Below are 16,432 nucleotides of genomic sequence, written 5' to 3'. Positions count from 1 at the left end.
AATCACAGGCCTATGTAAATGCCTACCTTCCAATAGCATTGCACAGCATGGTCAACTAGCAAAAATATTTTTCTTTCCATATAAATAGCTCTGTGTGTCTTCAGTATGCCACACAGCTGTTTTGCATAAGAAAATGAGCTGTTATTTTCCACCCAAGCAAAGTATGCCCTTCAGGTAAAATGTTTTGATTTCGAGAACAATTTGTCAAAATGTTTTACAGCATTCTGGGCTCCTTGTATACAGGATTTCCAAGTACCATAAAAACACAAACCTACATTAGAAGAGAACTGGAAACAATTCTCAATATGCAACCTTGAAGATTCTCATTTAGCGCTAACTAGTAGAGTGTTTGGCACAGCTTGTGTCCTGGATGAATACACTATTATTTACACAGCATCAGACTTCACAAAACTTCCTGTTGGTATAAGAAGCCTATATAGTGCAGACATCTAGGACCATACTGTGGTCTTGTCCTTGGAGACAGGTATAAATTGCACCACAATAAAAATATACGAAAGGCAGGTGTTGTAACCCGGAATGCTCTTGAACCATAATTCTTTCCATCAGTCATCTCTTGAGTAGTGCCTTGCAGGTGGTCCCTCCCAAGCCAAGCAGTGCCAGGTACTGAATGAAAGGGAAAACCTATGTGTTCTTGGTTGCCTCTTTTTGTAAAGCACTATTGGAAGTACACTTCTGACTTCTCCAGTGTGCCTACACCCAAGTAACGTGGGCAAAGCATGTGTATGAGGTAGGAGAGTCCCTTCTGAGTCCCCAACATGAGGATTTAACCCTTAGAAGCCCTCTATTCCTCAAGGAAAAACTGGAGTGGCATTAACTGCAGAAAATGTAAAACTGGAAAGTTGTGAAGAGTTTCTAAAGAACAAGTAAATTGCATGGTGGAAAAACAACAGTTCAAGCTTATCCTTGTCAGGCTTTAGCTTAGTGTTCTGTTCTGTTTGAAAACTCTAAATTGACTTCCATAGGATTATATTTCAGACTAGTTAATTTTAATTTGGTTTCATAGAGAAAGCAAAGATAGATGCTATATCATAAATCTTGGTGTTTGGATTATCTCTTGTAAGGAGACTTACAAGGAGTTTACACAAACAGATGCCAGTTAGGCGAAGAGAGAGAAAAGCTTTGGTATAAAACCAGAGGGAACTTTTGAGACTACAAATAATGGGAGATGACAACAAGACATTAGCAAGAAAAAAGTAAAACCAGAAGCAAGCTATATTGTTTATAGAGGAAATATATTTTTATCTCTGGCACAGAGCCCCACAGGAGCTTAAAGGACATTTGATTGAGGCATTTGACTAAAATGCAAAAAACAGAGCAGGATCTAGGACAGGCATCTGAGCAAGGCATAAGTTTATGAGCATATGAATCACTTATACCATTTTTTTTTTCCCAGTTGAGGTCTTTTTCAGTATGTGTGGAAAGGAGAGGGAACTGCATTGAAAGCAGTAGTTAACTAAGGGAGGCTGAGCAGCTGGGGACAAAAAGGAGAGAAAAATGATCTGCCTTTTGTGAGTCATTTATAAGTTGTAGCATGTAAAGGCACATAAGAGCCATATTACTGATCGCCTAAATTAGTGGAAGACAGAGATCTATCTTTTTCTTTGAGATTATATATCTTAGATTTCACTTCTTATTTCTTGTCAGTTAAAAAAAAAAAGTTATCTTTTGCATAGTAACAAATCCCAAAAGCTGAAGAAGATATGCATATAAGTGTATTTTCATCTCCTTTAAATTAAATATTAATAGCAGGTAAAAATTCAGCTAATTTAAAGCATCTAATTAGACCCAAGTATTGAAACAGCAGACAAAGCTTTGTGCTAATGACTCAGCAGATTATCTCCCTTATACTTTGCATTTGGAGATATCATGTATCTAAGGAAAAAGTGGAGTTTATGTAAATTACTGTATTGTTAAGAGGAGTATTTTGAGTTCTCTTACTGAATGCTGAATGGCACATACAAATCTAAAAAGCTGCTACATAAAATAATCCTCAATAAAAATACTTGTCCAATAGTGTTTGTACATGTATTATTTGCACTAGGTCAGCTAAACTACAGGATTTATGGCATTGATACATTTATTCTGCCAAAACTAGAGAAGCCTGACTATGTTCTCTCGCACTTCTCTGAGGTTTATACTATAAATACAGCTTTGGAGGGCTAGACCTTAGTCTGATCAATCCTGTCTAACTCAATCCTGGAACAGCATCACAGAGTTGTACTGAATCGATCCTTAGTTCATCTTCCAGAACTACAGCAGAGCATTCATTTTCTCTCACTAGAAGGCGTGTCTTCTAGAAAAAAAACTTTTGCCAGATAATTACGTCATTTTCATTTATCTTTCTACCCTTTGCCTTCCTTTCTCTGAATTTATCTTGACTTTCTTCTTACAGTAGTTCCCATGACATTAGTCTGCTGTAAATTCAGCAATGGTTTGTAATTATCTTTGAAAAACATGCATTCATAAATAGCTACCAGGAGTATCTTGTTTGTTTTCATTATGAAACTCCTCAGAGGGACTAGCACTGTCAGTGCTACAGACTGGTTTTGAGGAAGGCCTCCCTGGAGATAAGCAAAATTTTCCATGTGTCTGTGAAATGAAACAAAGGGCGCCTGCTGACTTATATTTATCATTGCAGACACTTTTGACTAATAGCTTTTTTTGGTGAAGAAGAAAAAGTCTTACTCAAGGTACTATATTTGTCATTTGTTTGGATTTTGGAACAGTATTAAGTATACACATTTTTTCATTTATTTCATCCATGACAGGAGTGAAAGTGCAGATTCTCAGCTGGTATGAAGGAAAATAATCACACCAGGGTGAATCTAGCTGCAGATGTGTAGGTCTTACGCCTGCATTGCAACAGACCCACTGTTAATGCTCAAGTTCTCAAATCTGTTGTCTTTCTCTAACGAAGTTGGTGATAAAAAACATAGGAACATGCATATTTTAAATATCTGAGAACTCTGGCATCCAGACATCGTTGGTGGTATTAGAGATTCCTTAATCAGAAACAGGATTGCTTTTGGCAGACATTATTCATGTTTAATGGAGTAACAGTCAAAGAACAAGGGTAAATAATCTGTCCAGAAAAATATACTGACTTAAGCCATGAACTTTGGTTAGAAAGTTGCCTTTCACTGCGTTCACTCATTCATGTGATATCTATGACAATGACAACATGAGTATAAACAGTTTTTTTAAAAACAGAGGCTGACAAGCTTCAAAGCTGTGTTTTATATGGCTAAAGATGACTGAAATGTAGTATCAACCTTACTAAAACCATTTGATTTATTTCCTAATCACTGTGCCCAGATTCTGACCACTTCTACACTTAGAAACAGTACGTGCCAAGAGTTTTGGGTCCAGGGGAAGGGAATGGAATAAACTAGTGAGGTTCATACCAGACTCACAATGACAAGTGTGTTTCCTGTCTCTTCCCCAGGTAGAGTTTGGAGATGGTTCCCAGGCCATGGTGCTCAGCAGCGTTCCCTGGTGAGTTCTGATCTCTGAGGTTCCTTTGCGGTGATTGATGTGGCAATGATTGTGGCTAAAGTTTAGTTTTATGTGAAGTGAAGCCTTCATGTTTTACTCATCAATGTACTAGTTACAAAGTGAAATCTGAAAACTTTTTAAGTAGATCACTTCAGATTTATTGAAAGTTAGTAAAGCAGGCACAGAAACTCTCAGATTTACATTGGATCAGTAATGAGCATAAAGTCCCATCCTCGGGAACTGCACCTTTCCACTTCGACCACTTACTACTGAAAAGGGAGAAAGCTTAAATTACATGCAAAGCGACTGAATATACAAGTCATAGTTACAACTAAATCCTGCAGTCACTTGCTAAACTGAATGAATGCTTAAGATTTTAAGAATCACTCCATGCTTCAAGATATGTCTACATCAATTCTGAAAGAACAGGGCAGGATAACTGCATGTACTGACTAGGAAAAGGATACGTGTGACTTTAACAGTAAATAAATAAAAGGAGAGATTTCTCCTTCCTCCTCTGTAACTACAGAGAGTATATTAGTGATCGGTAGAACTGAAGGTTATTCTACCTGAGTCCAAGAGCTGTTAATTTTCAGATTCTTTTCCAAAATAAAAGACAGAAAAAATCTAGAACAAAGTTTAGTAACAAAGTTGGTATATCATGAATACTTAGAAATAGAAGTGAAAATATTTGTATGTATCTATATATACATGACCTGATATTTAATGACACAGATTGTGTTAAAATAACATTCTCAGCCCTTTGCTGCTGCTCATTTGTTTGCAAAAAACTAGAATACAAGTATTTGATGGCAAAGCTAACCTATTCAGCATAAGTTAAATACAGAGAACAGACACATAAAATGAGTACAAAATTTGCCCCAAAAAATTAAATAGGTGTTCTTACGTTCTTCTTCAGATACGTAAAAGCTAAATTTGAATTATGACTGTAGTTAAAATCCATGTAACATTATATGTAGTAATGTTCCCATTAGTTTTGTAGTAGGAGAAAATACCACAAATACTCTGTGTTTAGTGTAGGAAATATTGCAGAAACATAAATATGTGCAAAGGCCAGGTGTATAAATTCTAACTGTGATGAAACTCTGTGCTATATAATACAGGTTCAGGATACATGGTGGATAATATAAAGACATTTTTGTGCTGGAAACTCTAATTTTTTCCTCCAAATATGATTACAGCTCTTCCTTGAGTTAAAAAAAAAATATATATATATATATATATATATACACACCATATATACCATCTGAGAACTTTACACGAGACGTCAATATGTTGCCTACTTCTCTATAATAATCACTGGCTACAGAGCTCTGAGCTGGTATAAGTGCATGTAACTTTGCTTTCCACCCATTTACACCCGCTAAGGACTTGGCTTTTAAAACACATATGAGTTGCTCTAGTAGCTAGAATTTATGAGGGCTGAGTCTGTCTGTCACCAAATGGTGAAGTCTGGTCGCACACCCTGGAAATCATTGACAGTAAAAGACCGTGATCGTCTCCTAAGGGTCGGACGACTGGGATTTCTCCCCTTAACCAAATTTAAATAAAGATCAGATCTTAGGAAGCGTGGGTAGCTGTCTTGTTCCATCAGCCTGTAGACTGTGTTTTGTGCAGCATCAAAGGTGGTGATGACGGGCTGTTCAATATTCTGACTTGTGACTTCTTTGGTTTGAAAGTCCAAATTCACCTGGAGAATAGGGAAAAATGTATTCTTTAACATACATTCATGGATTCCCTGTGTTATTATCCATAGCAATAATACTGTGCTTTGATGAAAGTCTTTTCTGATAAGAGGACTTTACATCTCCGATACAATGGGATATTAGTACCACAGAATTAGTTTGTATGTTCATGTCCAGTAACGCCTGTCATAAAGTCTTGATGATGTGTCACTGGTACAATGGAAAAGTGGTAAAATAGAAGATAAAGTCTGACATTTGACTAGAAGTAACTTTCTAATAGTGATCTTGGAATAGTTGCAGCTGTCAGGCTTTGCAACACCAGACTAATACTGAACTCCCCCTGTTCTCATTTAGGATTCAGGCAGAACTTTGTCTCATTAGAATATGTTAGTGAATACTTAACACTTCTGATTTCTGTGTAGAGTTTTGGTAGTAGGAAGGTGAGAAAACTTTAATAAGTAAAATATAAAAAAATATTGTAATGGGTTTCTGGAGGTTTTAGATAGGAGAAAGCATATCAAAATTATCATGTATTCCATGTACTGCTGCATTCATTCTGGGAAGATTTAATTAGTAGGAGAATTTTATTAAAATGTCAGGCACTGAGTTAAGCATGCTGTTCTGAATAATAGAATATATTTTTAAAGTTGTTGATCCAGCCAAAAAGTGACTTCTACAAATGCTGTGTTTCCCTCACTGAGATACACCTGTCATTTCCATAAAGCTGATTAGAACAAATAGTTTAGATCTAAGAACTGAAGAGCAATTAATTATGACAAAATGGTCCAGTCATCAAGCCTAAGATTTTATGATCCTGTCAAACTGTATGCTCAGAAAGTTGTGTGCAAAAGAGCTCTGCTGGACAAGAAGTTGTCCAGAGAGAAGATGCAAGTTCCGGAGCTGTGTGGTCTGGAATGAGATGCTGTTGGCAGGTGTCAGTGACTCAGGTGACCCCAAGGAAGGAAGTCTCACCAAATCCAGCTGCTGAAGGTGAACCCCAGCACCCACACTACATGCACCAAATCAAAAGTATGACAGATAAAGAAATTGTTACGTTACTGTTAGTCCAAAGTAGAACTTCCGCACCCTGTCCCCTCCCTCGCTTTCCTACTGCTCACCTTTTCACTTACATAAATCTCGTAAGCATTGACAGACTCAGTGCTTGATACCCTTCCATAACTGCTCATAGATTGACTGTTTGGCAATGACAGGCTCTACCTCTAACAATTCAGGGGGTTACTTTTTGTGCAAGGTCCACCCCAAAGACATGCAGCAGGGAAAGATGTAAAAAGAGACACAAGTCTTTGAAAGTGGGCATTTCCTAGGAAAAGCAATCTGAATCTTAAGTATAATCTATGGGTATTACAGGTGGAAATTGCACCATTTTGCAATCCTCCTTTTAAAATGAGAATTACATCCTTTTTATCCTTGTTACAGGCAAGGAGCAGTTAGTGTTTAACTCTTGCTATTCTGACAAATAATAATAATAATAAAATACAGTGAAAAAGGAGCTTTGGCAAGTGACGTTTGCTCAAACTTGATAGAATTACAGGAAATTGTAAGTCCAAAAGACCTACTGAAGAGGCAGTTTGTGATTTCAGTTAGAGTTCCATCTCCTGACCTGTTCATCTCCTCCTTAGAGCAGGAAAAATATTCCTTTTGCTTACACTATTATGGTAATATAAAAAGGCCTTAGTGTTGGTGAGGATTGACATATCAACATATTTTCATGTATGTGTTGGCAGTAACATACACAAAAATATGCAATTATAGCAAGGGGGAAGTGGGTCAATCAAGAAAAGTCCATGTTAAAACAAAACTATTATTTTAAAAGACATGTATAATAGTTTCTTCCAGTCTCTTTCAGTCTTCTAGCTAATTTAAAACAAAGGCCTCTGTATCTGAGGTATGTAATAATTTCATAGATAATTACTGGTTTAAGAGAAGGGGAAAATAAGCCTTTTGTTCTGTTCAAAGAAAGACGTGTTACTTTTTCACAAATGCTAGCCAATACGTCAGTGACTACATGATTAACTGTTACCCCTGCTTCTGGGCATGTGCTTCTTAAAAGCAGATTTCATCAGTGGCAGTTGTGTCAAATACTGTGTACAGTGAAGAACATTTTTACTGTACCTCTTTTGGAGCATCCTTCTGTATGAATGTTTCATAAATGGTCTTAGCTTTTGGCAAAAGTTCATGTGCAGTTTTGCTTTTCTTGTAATCCTCGCAAGCTATCCAGAACTCGATGTTCTCCTCACTGAACTCAGTTTTCAGAAACTTCGTAAAGGCATCCAATCCAGCTACAGAAGGGAATGTTGAATTGCATTAAAAAATATATCCTTATCAGGCAGTTACTCTTACACACTCTGCAAAGCAACAAAACAGGTTCTGCTCTCTTTGAATTACATCACATTATAGATAATTATTTTGAAATAGAAAAGGTTTTAAAATAAATGCAGTTCTGTCATTATGATCCTGAATGCTGTAACTCCCATTACAGAATAATCAGCATCTGTAAAAATCCACTATCAAGATCTTGTGAATTTAGAAACAGAAACAATCAAAACATGTGGACGTATGTGGAAGTGATTAACTTTATTGAGGTTGAAATCAATTTAGGTTCACCAAACCACTGTTTGAATCTTTGCTCGTACTGTTCTCCAGTAGCAATTTAAAATGAATGGCTTTTAGCATCGTTACAATTCGCTTTATCCTATTGTTATTATGCTGAAGATATTTTCTTTCCCAAGTATGCGTAATCTGTGCGGAAGTAATGCGATCGTATTGATGTCAACTGTTCAAGGAACAGATATGAAAAGCACATAGTGTCCAGCACTGTAGCTGGATCATACGTGTGTCCCTCCACAATGGAAGGAGGGACGTATGTGCATTTGATAATTATGTAAGCAACAGGCCCTTTGAAGTGAAGGACAGCTTTGATCTTATCACTCTTTTAGAAACAAACTGTATCAAAAGAGACAGAGTCTGTTCTGAAGTACATAGAAAGTTTTCATTTATAAGATTTGCTCTTGCAGTCAGGAATATTTGAGCAATATTCAGAGGAAATTCTACTGTTTATTGCAGGAACTTCTTGCTGTCTGTTATATTTCTTTGTTCAAGAAAATATGAAACTTGAAAGCTATTTTTAACTATTTTTGGTAGTTGACAGCATGCTGTAGCCTAAGTACATGAGGAGAGCAGAACACATGCTGCTATAAATGACCCATCATACTTAGTTTAGGTAACTGCCAGGTCTATATAAGAGCACAACTGGATTTTATAATTTTCCATAATTTCCATAATTTTCCATCAATTTTCCACCCTAACAGTCTGCATGGAAAGGAAAAAAGCTACTAACCTTTCTCAGAAAGCAGTTTGTCGAAAGATTCTCCCCATTTCACTGCTTCTTCAGGAGACACGCTGCTTAAACAGAAAGTGGTTTTGAAGAATTGTACATATTGTGTATTTATGAAGCTGTTGTAACATGTTATCTGTGTTACCATTAATGCTCAGGACTGTTTCACAAAGCCTTTGATTAGATCACATTACTAAAGGAGCTCATTCTCGTAGGGACTTCAGAAACATTTGGTTTAATTTTTTTTCCTGACATTTTTCTTGCAGACTTATACATTTTTCCCCATTTAAAAAGAAATAAACAAACAAAAAGTTGTGCGTGCTAGTAATCTTTAAGGGACTTGAGATAGATCAGTATGGTAAAACTCATAAGGGAACCAGATCAGTCACTTAATTAAACTTAAAAAAATACTCTTGCAGAGATGTGGTTTTCAATGCACTCGGTCTGAGGCTGCATTATCACAGTCTATTTTTAGTGAAATACGGGAAATTCTATAGCCTGAAGACAATGTTGTAGCAATATGGTTTAGGTGATAGTCTTTATAGGGTAATATCACGCATAGCGTGGTTTGTTTACCACAAGCATATTTCAAATGTCATGTTATTCTGAGACACTGTGCTCCATTTATACAACTCCACATATTCTTCATCAAATATGTCAAATTGCACATATTTTACTTTGTTTTCAAATATTCTGCCCTAGAGAACCATGCTGAAAGGAAAAAAGAACATCCTACCTTGTTCACACAAATACAATTTTGGAGAAATATTTTTTGGGTTTTGTATAGATTAATCCTGAATGCACACCTGGACAGTACTTTGATTTTTTTAGTAGACTAGAAGTGGAGTAAGCTTGGAGATGTATTGTACCATGCTAGGACTTAAGTTCCAAGGCTGAAGGTGAAGTCTATTTTTAACGTGTGCTTTATGAATACTAATATTTAGAATCATTTTCATTTGAGGGCAATGCACAATACACTGAAAGTATCAGTAAGCAACTTGTCCAGAGTTAGTTGGTTAGAACAACTTCTTATGGACCGAACAATTTTTCAATATGGCTCCTATCTCTGCACAGAGACTTGCTGTTCTGTTGCCCAGTTCACATGGTATGGCTTCTCTTGGCAAAATCTGTAAGCACATGAAGTTCAGATGAAAGGAAATTCCAGTTGCTTTGGGAAGGAATTTAAGCCAGTAATGATCTTGGTTTTGCACAAAACTAAAAGGATTATTTTTTTTTTTTAATAGGTGTCACGTGTCCTAGCTGAAGTCATTGCTTAGAGGAATGAAATTCTTAACTAGGGAGAGACAAACAGTTCTTGAGAGGTACAAAAGCTGGAGAACTGAAATTCAAGAAATGAATGTAGGCCAGTAAAGTAGGGAGATTCTGGACTTGAGGAAAATGAGACCTCACTCCCTTACACAATTTTTTGAGTTATGAAAAGTACAAAAAAGTGCAGTTCTCTGAACTGTGTGCCCTTGTAAGTCTCGGAACAGTGGGTTCCTATAGCTACAGAAATTAACTTGGTCACAGTGAAAGATAAACCCTGATGGCTTTAGACAACACACACAGTCCACAATTGCACAGAATGCTGGAGAGGTTCTTTGCTGGGTTTGGAAACTCCTAGCGTGAATTTCTGATTTTCCTTCAAAAACTACATCAACCCAGTAGCTTCACAGGTTCCCAAGACTTGGGTGCAGCAATGAGTTGCTGCAATAATAGACAGAAAACAAGATTTATTCAGCTTTGCCACTTTCTAAAGGTAAGAAGAAAAACAGGTCATAGGCATTTCCACTATCACTACACTGTCCATCTGCATTGTTTGGTTCAGTACTATTTCTATTTATGTTAGTTAATATCTCTGTGAAGAATGGAAACCATAAAAACTAAGTAAATAGCTGAAATTCTAAATCCCAAACTATTATTTCACTTTATGATTTGAAAAAGGTAATTTGCCTTTTTTCCATTTTCTTTTCCACTGAAAATAATCTTCATCTCTTTCTATATATATAATAATAGTGAATATCAGTACTTTGTATGAAATACCCAAGGGTAATCAGGGTAATACTGTCTGCATACAGGTGAAATGGAGGCTGTGCTTTCTCTGTTCAGATCTTAGCATGGTTTTACACTTTGACAACCGAGACACAGAAAAATGATGTTCTCAGCATTGTTTTACCTTTTGTTCATCATTGCAAGGACTGGTATTTCTGAGTGAATGTAAAACCATTGAATTAAGACTACTGCCAGCAGCAAACCAAAAGAGAAAAAGTCATGAAACTGCCTATGAGTGTGGAGTGAAAAGTCTTCCAGATCATGAATACATCATTCTGTCATTAGGATGGACGTGATATTTGGACATGTGAGCAACAAACATTGCCTAATTTTCCAGATGCACAGGTGCAAGTGTTTAGATATCCATTTCTCAGCAACTTTTTCATGGGCTCTAGAAACAGAGTTTGCATCTTTGTGCAACTTCTACCATGTGTTCACAGGTATTATATAGTAAGGGGTTGTAGAAGCAGTTCTGGTCACAGCAGGCATCTTGGTCCCAAAGATGGTAACTGCTTAAACAAGGTTCATCAAGCTTAAGAGGACAAAAGAGCATGGAAAACACTGAAGTGTTCTGAAGTGATGGAAAGAAAGGGGCAGCAAATTTTTTCAGCCATGGAGTTGCAGTACTTCATGCATTCGTTCTTTTCCGTCACGACCTACAACTGCAATTCTTAATTTATCAGTGTGATCCTGGTACCCCACTGAAGTCAGGAACTAAGCTCTTAGTAAAGTCAACAAAACCAAGATTTAACCTGGCATCTTCATGAGAAATAGTATAACAGGGACAATATTACAACAGTGTTTAAACATCAGTATCTGAATTTTGGAGATGAGGGTGTTCATACAATTACTGTAATTATTGAGGAACTATGCATTCATTATTTGACTTGCATCTGGCATTTGTACATCACTGAATTATTTGGAAAACCTGCTTTCCAAGGAGCTGTGTGATTTCCCCAGAATCAGTAATTTGTCAGCTACATTCCTGATTTGATGCTTGCTCAATATAGTCAGTGAACTAATAAAAATACTGTTGGCATGAGTGAAGGTTTAAATGTCTCTGCAAGCGTATGGGGAATAGTCCATGCTTCATTGTGTGAAAACACTATTGGTGAGTTACCTTGATGCATATCAGACAATTCTATAGTGTTTGTATGCTTGGGTTTGATTGCTAGCTTTTAAATTAAATAGATCTTGAAAGTGTTATTCTCTGCCACAAATGCAGGAAATAGGTTCTGAGTCACACAGGCGCTTCCTGAAAGGAATCCCCATGACTCCATCTTTTATAATGCTTACCTTGCTGCTTTTGTCAAGTTTCCAGGTTTACCAGGATGATCACCTTCATGGAATTCAGATTTCTGCAGGAGAAGGCTCAGCCTGTTTCTCTTCTGCTTAGCTCTGCAACCGAAGTAGGGCAGCTTTAAAAGCAACCTTGTTGCAAGTTGTGGGTTTGTTGGGTTTTTTTTAAACACTTCCTTTGACTAATACCTCTGCTTCTGCATCATAGATCCCCCTATGTTCACTTACAGTAATGCTGATGCCACTTCTCCTGCATTTATTAGTCATATTAATGATTATTTTCTTTATAGCTTAGCACAAATTTACATAGGAAACACTGGCAAAGAGAAAAAGAAATATTTTCATCGTCAGTATCTTTTTCAATTGCTTTAAAGATAAAGGGGTGAAATTTCGCATTAGAGAACATAAACAGTTGGCTCAGATTCTTCCACTTTTAATGTTCCGCAAAGAAAAAGGAAGTATTGTTTCCTGTCATTTGAAATTTTTAAAAAGAAACTTTCCGAGATCATATTCAGGCTTTAAAGAAGCATTTCCCAGAACTTCTTGAAACCTCCCTGTCCTATTTTCTTAGTCTATTATTTGATTTGGGTTTTGTTCTTAAAAAATATTTCTGTGTTGACTTAATATTTTATTTATACAATTCCCAGGCTTGTAGTTCAAGAGTTTTCGTATATATCAGTCAAAAATAAAATGATACGTCCCCTAAATTCATACCCACAAACTATGTCAGAAGATTTCTCTATGTAAACAGCACACTCAGAGTGTCAGCATGACCTTAAACTTACCCAGACTTGCCTGATTTATGTGACTCTTCTTTAATTGCTGGTTTCATGATTTTGTAATAGGCTTTATCCTTTGAAGCAGAAATGTTTAGCTGGGGGAATAAGAGAAGTGGGTTCTCCATCTTCCTCTAAAAAAGCTTCCCGGTTTCAGAAAAAAAATGTTTCTTTTATTTCCTGGCAGCAGCTGGTGTTGGTGATGTGCTCAGGAGAGCTCTCGCATGCTGTGTCGGGCTGGCTGGTCCCCACTTGGCCACCGAGCAGTCTCCAGAGCAGGTGGTGGGAAGAAGGAGGTTCTCCACCTTCAGTGCCACCACAGCTGCACATACCCGGGACTTGCAGTCGAGTTCTGGTTTTACAGTCGTCATTTGGGGAAGTGAGATTGCAACTTTGCAAAATGGCCGTTGGCTTACACGGCTGTCGGCAGAGAATGACTCTGAGTTTCTTCTTGTGGAACTTGATATTTTACTAGAATTAGGATAATGCCATCATTTTCCCCCAAACACCTGTGAGAAGTGTATATAGTTTGCATAAAATTAACTCAAATGGGAATAATTTTGTATAAAATAATACGCAACCTTGTCTTAAGCTCTTAAAAGAATGTTTAACTGACATCAAAGTGCCCTCTACAGCCTCAGATGCCATAAACTGGACACAATATCAGTTTCACCTACAGAATGCTAACTTGAAACTCAGTGTTCTCAAAGTCTCCTGCAGGAGCCAGGTGAAGCTGTGGTTGATCAGGTATTTTGTAAGAGCAGATTTTAATTTTTGCACCATTTTTCGGAAATGATGAGCACCTCCTTCTAATTTCAAGTTTTTCCACTTAAGGCTCCTCCTTTAGATTTTATATTTGTGGCTTTATTTTCATTTACAGTGTCCAACCAATATAAGAAGTTCTTAATTCATCACAAAAATTTGTGAGGTTTTTTTTTTTAAATTATTTTTTATTTTGACAGTAAATAACCCAAAATTTCTCATTTCAGTTTGCATAGTGTAAAAATGTAGGCTGATCAGCACAAGTTACCTCTTCACGTACAACCTGATGTCAATTAAGTTTCTCATTCTTAAGTAGAATTTGTGTTGGAGATGTCATAGGAACAATATATCTACTAAAGGAACCTCTTTAGTGTTAGCTGAATGATGGGCTGGAAAAGATTAAAATTATGCATTAGTTAATTGATTAAGAATGAAATAGACCTCCTTTTTTAATGCTAATGCCTCATTTTGATTATTCAGGTAAGACCCTGAGCCTTGGGGAGAAGATGTGACCTCATCACATTCCCACAATTTTGTCCAGATCTGTGCAATTACTGCAACACAGGTAAGTTCTGGTGAGAGTTCCACAATGGCCTTTTCCTTGTGGCTTGTGGAGCTGAGGAGGATGTGAGTTACTAAGGTTCAAAAGAACTAAAAACAAAACAAAACCAAAAACAAACAAAAAAAACAAAAAACCCCACCATACCAAAAACCCCTGCTGGGACTCCAAATTCCTGAACTATAACAAAAAAGATGTTGTTTGTTGTGATTATTTTTTAGGAGATAAAAAATGAAAGAAAACTCACATGTATTACATGTATGATGCAGATTTTAAAATCAGACTGAATGGGAAATGTTTAATGCAAATCTGCCTTTTATGACCCAAGGACCTTAAAGAAGCAGGGTTATGGTTTCAAACTGCATTTTCAGTTTCAGAGTAGGCTTATAAATGACATCCTGCTTATTGTAAACTGGCTTTAACCATAGCTGCTTCAATAATATATTCTGTCTTTTACCAATAAGTTAATAAATACAGAATTCATAATTTCATTTTACTTTTCTGCGGTGTTAGTCATGTGATTTTTTTTTTCCACATATTGTGTGTATATAGTACTGTTTGTGTTCATCTGCCATAGTTTGGTCACCTGATGATTTCAGTTCCCAGCAAATGTGGTTAATTGTAGCCTTAATAGTTCATATAAGCTGATTTAAGAAAGATTTGTAGCATGAAACATCACTCAGAAGTGAATTATAGTGGCCTTGCCACTACATCATGTAACTTAGAGATGGGTATGACCCGTTGTGCCATCCCTTTCAGCAGCCACTAGCAATGGGCTCTCCCCAGTGTACACCTGAGTGGCTTCTCCAGTCCACTTTTAAATGACTCTAAGGCAACAGGTGTTATGTCTTAGGTGCTTAAATTATTACTGTAACTATGCTGTGACAGTAATATAATTCCTGAATGCACCAACCTTCTGTGCAGCTCCTGAGAACTCATTTGGAACTATTTCTTGGGGGTGGGGGAAGGTGGGGGGTCAGAATAGGGAAGGAAGGGAATAACTACAAACAATTTCTTTTCCCCCCATTAATAGAAAGCTAATCTTAAATCCAGACCCTGAAGCAGCCAAATTGCATGAAGGTCAGTCTGTGTTTTGTCAGGAATGGTGCTGGTGCTAATAAGTATTTCTGTTTTGCACTGCAGGCTACAGTAGTTATAGCAACAGTATTAATGACCCTATAAATGCTTCTGGGCTGTTTTGTATACTACGCAGTGACGATATAGGAAAATGAATGTGTTATTTTAAGCCAGAAAAAGCAGACTCAGAGACCCAGACTGTTATGTTGATGACACGACTAGAGACCAAGAAAGCTCTAAAGAAATTTGGGATGAGATCCAAATGTCCTGATTCCCAGCTTTTTCTCAACTACTGAAATGTGTTCGCAAATCTTTTGGGAAGGAGGCTAGGGACTTTGAAGCCCTCAAATCAAGATAATCTCTGCAAAGTGAGAGCAATATTGACTTAGTGATTTATTACTTGTAGCAAAGAATAAATACATTTTTCAAGAGCTTTCATAGTTAGATGAACAGAATATGTGTTTTCAAAATGATCTTTATGTGATGAAGAAAGCAAAATTGAGTAGATCATAAAGTGCAGGAAGTTCCCTGAGGTGATGTCCTGATCTCTTTGGGCTTATTCCTCTGGTGTCTGCACTGGCTTCTGTTAGTGTTTGATAAGGTCCTCTCACAGGTGATGGTAAAGTCGTGCTGGACTTGTGTAGACCCAACAGCTGCCCTCTGTGCAAGAAATAGAGACTGATACTATTAGCAATAATGACATTGTATTATACACTGAATGTGCTATATTTCTTTTTTAAAGGTAAGCACTGAAAAATTCAGATGTTGTATTCAGCTGAATACAAGTGAAGCCCTGGTGGAGCAGTTCAGCTCAGCACAGAGAACTAGATCACAGTGAGAAGTTCTCCTGTGTTAGAAATCCCTCCACATCTTCCTTCAAACTGTTTTTGCTACTTGCCAGGTAAGCGTAAACTTTGCCTCCTGTTGTGTCCATGCTCATGTTCTAGCACTGACTGGGCTTCTCCACAAGTGAGTTCTGCCATTGTTCTTATTCAAATCCAGTTTTACCAGTATAGCTTTTGGGGGGTTGTTTGTTTTGGTTTCTGCTGAGGCAATATTCATATTTGTGGGAGGGAAAAAAAAGCAACAGTCTCTTTACTGTTCTGTGAAGAATAAGCATGGAAGGAAGTTTCAGTGGAGAGCAGGGGCTGAAAAGATGTATTTCCTTAGTTCTTAGAGTTGAAAATTAAAATTACATGTTCTGAATTAATTTGGCTTTAAGAAATCTGCCTCTCTTCAGTAACCCCTTAACAATTTATCACTTAATATTTTTTATTCATTATTGGGAACCATAATTGGACTTAGAATTTTATAGCAATGTGACTAAAAG

The 16,432-nt window shown here is 37.0% G+C and overlaps 2 protein-coding genes across 5 annotated transcripts in view; one reads left to right on the top strand and one right to left on the bottom strand.

Annotated features, from left to right (window-relative positions):
• Positions 1-3,040: 3,040 nt before the first annotated feature.
• On the bottom strand, positions 3,041-13,062 carry RGS18 (regulator of G protein signaling 18). 2 transcript variants are annotated; one of them, XM_082052255.1, is made up of 5 exons: positions 12,714-13,062; positions 11,926-12,027; positions 8,581-8,645; positions 7,356-7,522; positions 3,041-5,227 (listed from the first exon to the last, which is right to left on the bottom strand). In XM_082052255.1, exons 1-5 carry the CDS (start codon positions 12,830-12,832, stop codon positions 4,973-4,975), a joined length of 708 nt encoding a protein of 235 aa, XP_081908381.1. In that variant the 5' UTR covers positions 12,833-13,062; the 3' UTR covers positions 3,041-4,972. The 2 variants fall into 2 exon arrangements, with proteins under 2 accessions (XP_081908381.1, XP_081908382.1); XM_082052256.1 differs by having other exon boundaries at positions 8,581-8,642; positions 12,714-13,061.
• RGS4 (regulator of G protein signaling 4) overlaps positions 8,666-16,432 on the top strand; it is a 34,960-nt gene continuing 27,193 nt past the window's right edge. For all 3 annotated transcript variants that reach the window (XM_082052258.1, XM_082052259.1, XM_082052257.1), the window contains exons 1-3: positions 8,666-10,936; positions 13,947-14,031; positions 15,845-16,003. The gene's annotated coding sequence lies outside the window, so the exon portion shown is untranslated. The remainder of the gene's footprint in view (positions 10,937-13,946; positions 14,032-15,844; positions 16,004-16,432) is intronic.

This window comes from Streptopelia decaocto (assembly GCF_964273445.1).
Source record: "Streptopelia decaocto genome assembly, chromosome: 5".
Taxonomy (NCBI): domain Eukaryota; kingdom Metazoa; phylum Chordata; class Aves; order Columbiformes; family Columbidae; genus Streptopelia; species Streptopelia decaocto.
This window is presented reverse-complemented; position numbering and strand designations above follow the sequence as displayed.